This window comes from Echinops telfairi, unplaced genomic scaffold (assembly GCF_000313985.2).
Source record: "Echinops telfairi isolate 266 unplaced genomic scaffold, ASM31398v2 ScPeMD7_7;HRSCAF=31, whole genome shotgun sequence".
NCBI lineage: Eukaryota > Metazoa > Chordata > Mammalia > Afrosoricida > Tenrecidae > Echinops > Echinops telfairi.
This window is the reverse complement of record NW_022103904.1, coordinates 25,597,867-25,608,947: the sequence shown is the minus strand read 5'-3', so window position 1 is coordinate 25,608,947 and position 11,081 is coordinate 25,597,867. Positions and strand designations below refer to the sequence as shown.

Sequence of the window (11,081 nt, the reverse complement as noted above, 5' to 3'; positions counted from 1 at the left end):
TTTGCATCGCCTATTCATCATACAAATTTTACTTAGGGAAGAAAGGATCATAATAGCATATCCAGTAAACACTCACTTTTTAATATTACAATATATATAATGTACCAATTTTCTGGAAATACAGAGAGCAATAAAATATGTTATACTACCCCACAAGAGGTAATTGCAAAGTAGAGACTATAGGAAACTAAAGAATAAGCACAGTTTCTTCAACAAATTGCAAGGAAAGGAAGAAAACTGAAGAAGGAACCTATAGATTAAATATGAGACTTTAAAGCTTATCAACCAATTGCATCCAAGGATTTTATTGAGATATGGGTTCAAACTTTAAAAAAATGTAAAAACACAATTGGGAATTTGAATCAACATTAGAAATTTAAAGATATTAAAGAATCACTTTGTTTTTTTAAGGATCTAATTGTAGCTATGATTTTAAATTCTATGCTGTGTTTTCTGAGTGTTTATGAAAGCATTTACAGATGATATGTGATGTTTGGCTCAAAACAAGAGGGAAACGAGATGGGAGTATGGATAGAATAGAATTGGTCAAAGACAATAAAGTAAAGCCTGTGAAAGCTGGAATAGTCCCAAAAGGGAGCCCTCAAACACTTCTCCCTAAGACGAGCAACAGGACAGTGGATTGATTCCATCCTGCGAAAGGGGCAGTCGTGAGAGCCAGGTCGACAAGGCAGTCTGGGGAGTGCTTGCTCGCACGGACTACACTGGACTGGTTGGGGTGGCTGACAGGTACATGGAAGCTCATTATACTGTTCTGTCTACTTCTGTGAGTGTTATAAATTCGCCAAATCTAAAATAATGGGTAAAACCCCATATTAATTAAGATCTAAAATAATATAAACCAAGGTACAAGCAGTGCTTGCCTACAGCTTTTTTTATTGCTTACTTATATCTTCTCATTCTTTCCCCAACAAACATGCAGTTTTATATTATGTAAAAATGTTTAGTAAAAATAAAACCCTCAATTCTTCTGATATGTTAGCGATTATAAGAAAAAATCTTGGCTAAATTATTACTGGTTTGTATGGTGACTGAGCCATGAGGTTTGTAGTAATTTCAAAATTAACTAAAATGTACAATCATTGTGGAAAATAATACTGTGCTACCTCAAACCACTGGGAATAGAAATTCTGTATGGGACTGTACTACTTCTAGTGAGTATATACCTTCAAAGAAGTAAAAGTGGTAATACAGACAAATGTGCTCCTATGTTCATCATAGCACTGTTCACACAACAGTAAAAAGTTGGAAACAGTCCAAATGCCATTCAGTAAAAGAGTGGGTTTAAGGAACTTTGGAACATGCACGTAATGGAATACTATGCATCACTAAAAACAACGATGAAACCATAAGTGCCTCATGACACGGATCTCTGGAGAACGTGATGCTGAGTGAAGCTACTCAATCACAATGGTAAATGCTGTGTACGACTACTGCCATCAAGAGAAAAAGGAAGTCAAAGACTGGCAGACCAAAGGGAACTGACTGACTCCGAAGGTTTCCAAGGGAGGGAGGGGAATGGTGGGCAGATGAAGCAATGGACTAGAGGGCTGACAGGTACTGACTTGGGTGAAAGGGAGGATGGAAATCCATTAAGAGGGAGAAGAACAATCAGGGGCAGTGGGATAGGATATGGTGGGGGGTGAAGGGTGGGGGTAGTTTGAACTGTTGAATGTAGATGGCCTTAAATGTAAACCTCCCCACCTAATTCACAATTTAAAATGCATTATTTTTCAAGAACCGAAAGCCAACTTTACAGTTGGTGAAGATGCGCTTAAACCCAATTTCAGTTTGGGTTAATCCCTCTACTGGAAAGAAGACATCTTTCAGACTGACTAGTAAGCACGTAGACTGCAATTCAGAGACTGGCTCACTAGATATTAAAGCTGCCAATGAAACTAAATTGGGAGGTGTTGCCAACACCAAAGGCACTTAAGTGCAAACAATCACATTAAAAATGAGATTCCAGTTAGAAAAAAAATGCAAATATATACAGAGGAAAACCATCTGTAGCTGACAACTCAAAGTGAGTGAAAGAAAGACTATACGAAAAGGCGCCTGGAGGGTAAGAGCAGGCAGGTGTGTGTGTGTGTGTGTGTGTGTGGGGCTGTAAAAGTTAGGAGCAGCACAAAGGAAGATGCAAGAGAACATCAACCCTACAGACACAGAAAAGCAAAACCAGATGGGAGGAAAGAAAACCGGGAGATGAAAGTCTCTGGGGAAGGGAGACAGTGCTACAGGAGGTCTGGGCCAGTCCCCCACACTGGATTTGCCCACAAAACAAACTCACCCAATTTCCCCCCTCTCAGGTATAACTAGGACAGATGACTGTGGCATTTTGAAAAAGCATACACGTCTCTTCCCTCGATTTGTCACGATGGAACAAGTCTTCTCTAGTGGCAACCAGCTCTGATTAGACCTACTATTAAGAACACTCGAGGACTACGTACCTCATAGGCCCAAAGTACTAATTGGGCCATTTATGTAAGACTTTTCTTTTGTTAGCACAGGTACCAACTACTTACTATTATCTACCTCCAAGGAGCTCAAAGTACTCACAATATAATTCATCCATCATAATATTGTGACGTACAGTTTTCCAGGGAAGAAAATAATGACTCCATTCATAAGAAAAAATAAGACTCAAAAAAGCCCAAATGGATGCAGAATATAATGCGTCTGTCTGTTAAGTATGGGAAAAGCAAAGCTAAGAACCCAGGCACTCTCATGGCAATTATTTCTGCTTCCAAATGTTTCAAGCCAGGGGTCAATACCATCAGACTATAATACTTCCCTCCTACAGGCTGAACTAGTTACTTACTACACTGGGCTACAAAATAAGATAGTTTATAGAATGTAACGTACATATTAAGAACAATAGATTAGCAGGCTAATATGTTATCTAGGAGGATTAAATCCACTGCAAACATTTGAAAGGAATCTTACTTCTTAGATAAAAAATGAACTGCCTTCACTTTCTCTTACTTCTTTCTTAACTCAATTATTTTTTTGGGGGAAAATGGAAAACAGCAGTACATATGTATATAACACAGTACATATGTATATAACCTTGCCGAATTATCTCACCCCATCATGTAGAGTGACTCCTTATTGTTTTAATTGAAAATGTCAACCCTTGGACTGAGGCTGGGGTGGGCACTCCTTGGTGGGAGAGGAAGCAGAGAGTGACTGCCCCGGGACTGTGAGAGTGGCAACAACCCCTGGCTTGGTGGGTGTGCAATGGGAAGGGACCCAGAATCACCACAGATTAGTACCTCGATGTCCCCTCACAGTGACAGGACAGGTTTTGATCTGTTAAGCTAGGATCTGCACTTGGAAGAATTGATCCAGGAAGTTTCCCCCTGGCACCACACCACACACTTGGGGGAAATGGAACTCCTGAGGTGCAGCTCCAGGTGGAACTATACTTGCACAGACTCCTCAGACCTACAGTGTCTAAAGTGCTGTGTCACTGGAAAAATCCATGTTATCGGTGCAATCACCTTTTATCCCAGGGGGATGATTAACAAGGTTTTACATTTTTGTTTCTATGGGTTTTGTTTTCCTGCCTTTAGTTTGTTTGATTTTGTTTTGCTGGTTGATTTGTTGCTGTTGTTGATGTAGGTGGTCTTATGGGGTTTTGACTTTGTCGTAATACGGCAGCCAAAGTAAACCTAAGTCATGCATATCCCAGGGACAAGCAGATGGATTCTGGGCCCCCACTGAACGCTAGCTCCAATCCTAGAACAGTTAGTTCTGATCACATGCCCCTGCTAGATCTTCACCTGCATGAAAGGATCACTGAAGATAAGGGTGCTCCAGCAAAGTGTGGTGAAGAAAGAAGATGGTGTCAAGCTATCAATCATCAATCAGAATAGTGCCTGGCGTCTTAAAGGATTGTATTCTAACAAGCAGCCAACTAAGTCCACATCAAACACGCGTGATCCAAAGACGACAATAATAAAATTCAAATACAACGGAGGGAAAAGTCTCAGAACTAAAATTGTAAACACCTAATTTGTGGAAGGCTGTGGAGGACAGTGGGAGCCCAAAACGCATCTGCAGAGTATCTGGTCAGATTAAGCCACTGGCAGATTCCCTCTACTCAAAGGCAAAGGTTTGGAATAGCTTACTATCACACGTAGATCATTGTAACCTGAATATGCTGTATCAACCTTGACAGTTAGTCAGGTGAACTCCAGCTAGACTCAACCGGTATTTGTTCTAGGTACAAAGATCCCTTGCTTGTTCCAAGACGAAAACTCTTCCCTGATTTTTAAAATATTGATGGTGGTCTTTTCTTTCTTACTCATTATTTGTATTTTTATCTTTATATTATTAGTTTACGCTTACCACTTTATTTTGGCTTTGCTTTTTATTGTTTCTGTCGAGTTTTCCAATTTTTGAAGCACAGGAGTAGATACACAGAGACAATAACTGATACAAGGGTTTATAGGGGATGTAGGCGTGGGGAGTGTAAGATAGGGAGGGCAAGGGGATTTCAGGGACAAACAATTTATGTGGGAGGAAGCACTGAACTCATTGTGATTTTCAAAGCACACGCATTTTAAAACAGATTTAACCAGGAAAAAAAGAAAACGTTCTAAAATTTATTGTGGTAATGATTGTACAATCCTTACTGGTAGGATTGAATTACTGAATTGTATAATATGTGGATTGGGTGTGAATAAAACTGTAAAAAATAAATAAATAAAAATGAAAACAAGTATCATAGCTATAGTAAATCCAAAAGGTAGTGAGCTTTTAAAACAAACAAGAAACAATCCTATCCACTTTCTATCAAATTACTATTGTCCCCAAACACTGGCAATCTCTTAATGTTTCTGACAATAGAGTTTTGCCTGAGCTCATCGGTGAATTAAGAGATAAACCCTGAATTGTGTGTCCCTTCCCCGGTACACATAACAAAACTCATCTGGAGTATAGCTAGGAGTGGGCGAATGACTGAGTTGAACACAAAGTCATGGGCCCATTAGTATAACAGACTTGACAAGCCTTTAGTTCAGAGATTCTTCACGTATGTGGCAATACCAGATATACATTTCCATATGTTCATGAGATAATTATGTTACAAAATAGTACTGAGTAGATTCCAATGTTGTATGGGGAAAAATACGTGTGTTTACAAAACAGAAAGAATTATCCCAAATTTTAATACTGTTCCTGCATGGTAGGATTATATATGACTGTGTTTTCTTTAAGCCATGTTGGAGCTGTGAGGTAAGCATTGACCTGCTAAGCTCATGGTTGTCGGTTCAAATCCATCACCAATCTGTAGAAGAATGAAGCTGTCTGCTCCATTAAGATTCATAGCCTCGGGAACCCTAGTGTAAGGTCGCTATGAGTCGGAATGAGCATGTACATGGGTACAGATAAGAGCTGGAAACACAGGGAATCCAGGACGGATAAACCCCTCAGGCCCAATAATGAGAGTAGCGATCCCAAGAGGCTAAGGGGAAAGTGGGAGGAGAGAGGGGGAACCAATCACAATGATCTGTTACATATAAACCCCTCCCAGGGGGACGGACAACAGAGAGGTGGGTGAAGGAAGAGATCGGTCATGGTAAGACATGAAAAAATATCAGTAATTTATAAAGATTATCAAGGCTTCATGAGAAAGGGAGGGAGCAAAGGAACAAAAGTGAGGAGCCAAGGGCTTGAGTAGAAAGAAAATGTTTTGAAAATGATGATTGGAACAAATGTAAAAATGTGCTTTGACACAATGGATGCATGCATGGAAGGTGATAAAAGCTGAAGGAGCCCCCAATAAAGAGATTTAAAAGAAAAACTTTTTTTTTCAGAATTCTGTAACTTGTTTTACAGAATTTGAATCTCCCTTGACACAAGAGACTGTTTTGAAATAAAATCTGTTTAATCTCCCACAATGTCAAACGACTCTCTGTAGAAACACAGAGTTTTAGTTCTTGCCATAGCACAGCCTGGGCCAAATTCCATTCTCTTTAATATGTTCAGGGAAAGTTAGCACCATTTTGCTCACAACATCACAAATCTACTCTGAGAATATGAATAACATTATCTCTACTGGATTGATCTCTGCAATTTCAAAACAAATTTCTAAAACTTTAAAAGTTCTCCTTCTTAGCCAATAAATCTGAGAATGATATATGAAAATTATTATCTTTCAAAATACATTCTGAAGTCTAGAAACAAAATAAAACAAAAGAGCATTATAGTCTTTATTTAACCAACGAAGAATTCTTCCATACTTTATGTGGAGAAAGTAAACTATTTTCGAGGTGGTTATGATCATATTTAGGGGATCCTCACTAAACCACTCCCTCTTGTTTCAGTAACTCCCCCACAGGGCACCCCATGTGTTCTCCAGGACAGCTCCCTTTTCTTTCATTCCCTTCTGTCCTTCTCGCTGGAAGTTTTCCTAACTAAAATCACTACAGATTTGGAAGAAATTGCATGAGGAATATACAGCTAGACAGATGACCATAGACTTAGAAATCAGGGAGATCTTCTAATTCATCTTGCTGAACCTCTTTAAAATCCAGATAAGGAGAAATTGTTTACGTCCACCACCCTCCAAGTGATTGTAAAGGTTTCACTCTTTCTAAAAATGCTGGAGTCTAAAATACACAGGGATAGCTTATATATCAGGAAATTTCTTTGGAATTTGAAGAACTTGTACTTGGAACGTCGTTAGGACTCCCTGAGAGTGTGTGAAAGATAAGAATTGCCTCATTCCTGTATTGTGTTTTAGTGTTAGAAACAGTTAGTGATCTGGCTGAGAAGTAGAAGAAAAACCTTTGGAAAAACAGCCAGGCAAAAAATGAACTACCAGATAACTACTACTTACATTTCTCGGAATGCTCACAAACCTTCAGGTACTCCCAAGAATGGCTGGAAGAAGGGAGGGTCTCGAGGAACCTTACCCATCTCAATTTTGGGGCTATCAAAATTAAATACGGGAAACTTGTATACATAAAGTAAATAAAAAGGGAAAAAGATGCATTTTGCACATACTTTTCATGAATTTTCAAGACCCGGTGAACTATAGGAATCTCTCTTCCTTCTATCCTAAAAACAACAATTTCTCCGACTCTTATGGGGTCGTCAACGCGATTTGTTAGAAACAGGAGATCTCCTCGATGAAACGCGGGCTCCATGCTGCCACTGCAAAGAAGAAGATGTCATTACAACACCAAGTCTGAGATCACACTGCCTTTCAGATTTAAGACATTCAATAAAACAGAAGTACCACTTCTGGAGTATGATAATAGAGTATACTCAATACTTAATTAACAATTATACCAACATAAATGTGCTTAATGCTCAATATATGGTCTTCTCAGTTTCCCCAAACTAATGTGCTCTACCGAAGATGCCCCCCTCCCACCACCACCACCATTAGCTTTCACTAACTAGTTCCATTCAAGCATTACTATTCAAGAGCTAAAAACTTGAAAAGGGCAATGTTACTAATTCCTTAACCTTTTAAAATTTCAAATGACAAAGAGAATATAAAAGGAAAGAATGAACTTTAAAGACACTGCCCTTATTCTCAATTCATCTGAAAACACTAAGCATATTCAAATGAGATCATCGTCTTCTGCCATTTACAAAGATAGAGATCAAGATGACCTTATGGTTCAATCCAGTAAGAGGGAAAAACAGCCCAGCGAGTCAAAGAACCCTCACTGACAGAGATAACACTTGCGCTATCAACTTATTTTTGTTTTATTTTAGAAAGAAAAGGAGACCCTGGACGAGAGCAGAGCAGATTTTTCGCCGACTAATTTCAGAAACCAGGGAAGGTTTGATTCCATGGAAACTGATGGCAGGAGACTTCCATTGAATGTCTTCTCACCTCTCACTCTACCCTACACCAAATTCTAGAAATGTCCTAAGATAATTAATTGTATAGGCCAATGAACCCATTTCGATGAAGGAGTAACCCAGCATCTTATTTTCAGATTTCAAACTCCAGTTTTTAGTAGCTAGAAATTTGGGATGGAGGAAATGGATTCCACCCACTGTCGTTGAGTTGATTCTGACTCGCAGTGCCTGTTCTCCAGGGTCACTGAGACTCTACATCTTTACAGGAGCAGCAGGTAGCATCATCCTTCTCCCAAGGAGTGCTGGTGGGTAAACGGCTGGCCCAACAGTTAGCCACCAGAACTGAGGAGGAAATGGGTAGGCAGGCAATGAAATTCAATACAGGAATCATGACCACGTGTCCAGCTCTCCAGTGTGAGGGCTCTGGCACCACTACAAAAGGAAGGGCTGTGGTTCCCAGTTTTTGCAGCACATTGCAATCACCTAAAGAACGACAAAAATGCCAGTGTTCTGGTCACACCCCAAACCAGTCAAATCAGAATGTCGAAATGGGAAGCAGGCACCAGTGCTTGGTAAAGATTCCAGGTAGTACCAATGCATAGAAAAATTTGGAAATCACTAAGAATGTGGCTTTTCACATTCTGAGAACTTGGGGTTTTGATCCTTGGGTACAGAGTACAAGGTTTTTCTTAAAACTTGGGTTAGGGTTCCTCAGGAAAATGAGGTTCTTTTATCAGAAGATGTTCACGCGGAAGATGGGACACATGGTGAGAATACACATAATGTTCTGTACAGAATTTTCAAGTTTGTACTTTTATCTCTAAAAAAATCAGTGATACTCTTCGTTCAAATAAAACTCCTTTAAATATATACAAATAAAACAGAAGCAGAGTTGCTCTAATTGGATAATGATTCATCTTCTTGTAGACTTACTGTAGGCAAAGTGCTATTCTAAATACTTTTTAAGCAATCTTCAGAATACTATAAAGTAAATACTATTATTATTCCAACTTTATTGGCAAGAAGAATACAGTTTAGAGGAGCCTAAAGTTATATACAACTACAAATGATAAAAGTAAGGTATGAACCAAGAAGTCCACCAGAACCCAGAAGTATATAGTGTACAGAACAATCAAATATTCGTTGAATTAATGAATAAATTAGAAAAAGATAAGATGGTAGATTAGATGACTTACCTAAGCTATTAGTAACAGCAACTATTAAATACTCATTATAAACATGGATAAAGGAAAAGCAAGCGAAAAACAGAGAAAAGGACACTCACAGAATAATGGTAATTATATAAAAATACATAAGAAAAAGACTAAAAAGTTAATAGCAATGACATCAATTATGAATGACTTAGTTTCAAATAGACTTTATTGTTTCAAGAGTTCCTATAGTGGAAGTATATATAATTTTTTATTTAAAAAGTGGGCATCTGTGCATCATCCGAACAAAAAGTCATTATCATTGTGGATGAGGGGGAGTGCGGAGTGGGGACCCAAAGCCCATCTGCAGGCAATCAGACATCCCCTTACGGAAGGGTTGCGGGGAGGAGACGAGCCAGTCAGGGTGCAGTGTAGCAATGATGAAACATATAACTTTCCTCTAGTTCCTAAATGCTTTAAAAAATAAAATGATTTTTTTAAGTTTTTTTGTTTTCTTTTTAAATTATTTTATTGGGGCCTTGTACAATTCTTATCACAATCCATACATACATCCATTGTGTCAAGCACATATGTACATTCGCTGCCCTCATCATTCTCAAAACATTTGCCTTCTACTCTAGCCCCTAATATCAGCTGCGCATTTCCCCCTCCCTCCCCCCGAAAAAGCATTTTTAAAAGGTCACTAGAACAACCCAAGCAAGACATGATGAGGTTTCAACGAGAAGAACAGCAGGGAGGACGACAATCACGAAGTTGAATAGCCACACCAAACTCATTGCAAGGCAGCGAGCGAGGCCTGATAGGGCAGAGGGCCTTGTGGCTTTCCAAGCCTGCAAGCTTTCCAAGAGCAGGCCTTGCCTTTCTCCCACAGAGAAGCTGGTGGTTTTGAAGTGCTGACCTTGTGGTTAGCTCCCCAATGAGTATCCAAGAGTGAAATAAAAACGCTAGCCTTTGAACATGCCGGGTAGGGGAAGGGAGATATGTAATCAAGCGCTCCTCTGGCAGCTGAGCAGTGACAATGACAGAAGCAGGAGGAAGAACAGGTTTGTGGGAAAAGATAATGTCTTTGTTATGTGGAGTTTCAAGTGCCTGTTCAAGATGCAGATGTAGCTGTCCAGTGTATGGTGAAAATGAGATTAGACTTCAGCTAAGAGAGTAGGGTGAAAGAGGAAGATTTAAGAATTCAGATAAAAATAGCAATCCAAAACAAAGTGGTAGGTAAAATTCCACTAAAGTTTGGATGAGAAAGACCACTTAAGAAATAAAAATTAAAAAAAAAAAAAAGAAATAAACTAGAGGACACATTCACAACATTAAATAAATTTGTATTATCAAATTACACTCTACTTTTAATAGATCAATAATGATACATTTTATATAACCAGTTCTATAAATAAAACATTACTTTTTTTTTAACTGGCTTCAGCTGTATACAGGAAAAAATCAGCTGTGAATGTTTCATGAAACTCCAGATCATGAAATAAGTACAGTAACATGAAAGTGATTGTGTTCCCCCACAAAGGCTTCCAGGTCTAAATGCAGTTTCTCAGGTAAAACCTATATTCTTTGAGCTTACATGAAACCACCCAATCACATAAATAACTTTTCCAGTAAATTCTCCTTCCAGTCTTGATTGGCTTCTTCTTTTACATGATCTAGGTCCTCTAAATTTATTTTCCTTATTCCAGGTTGGCAATCAGAAAAGTTTAGTATTTAAATAACCCACTTACGCAAAAGCTTTGTACAAATTCTCCCTCAAATCCCCAACGGAGAACAATTTTTCCAGCTGTAGCAAGAATGTACTACTTACAGGACCCGCAGGGTTTGGGGCAGATCTCCCAGTCCAGTTCCCCGTTCAGTCCCCATCCCCAGTTAAGAGGTCGTTAGTTTATCCTTAAACAGCTTCAGTGACGGGACCTGAACCGGAAATAACCCTGGAACACTCTCCAAAAGAAGCCTCCCTGAACCTTTTCCTAGCTCTCCCTAGAGTGCTGATCAGTATAGCTTCTCCTCCTATTACGGTTTGAACACTTCACAAATTGATGCTCGCACTGAACTCAAGAG

The 11,081-nt window shown here is 39.1% G+C and overlaps 1 protein-coding gene across 2 annotated transcripts in view; it reads right to left on the bottom strand.

Moving 5' to 3' along the window:
- SEC11A (SEC11 homolog A, signal peptidase complex subunit) overlaps positions 1-11,081 on the bottom strand; it is a 51,048-nt gene that overhangs the window by 9,683 nt on the left and 30,284 nt on the right. Inside the window, exon 3 of one of the 2 annotated variants that reach the window (XM_004708090.2) lies at positions 7,033-7,182. The exons of the other annotated variant lie outside the window; for it this stretch is intronic. Coding sequence (XP_004708147.1) covers positions 7,033-7,182 — 150 coding nt within the window. The remainder of the gene's footprint in view (positions 1-7,032; positions 7,183-11,081) is intronic. 2 annotated transcript variants of the gene reach the window in all.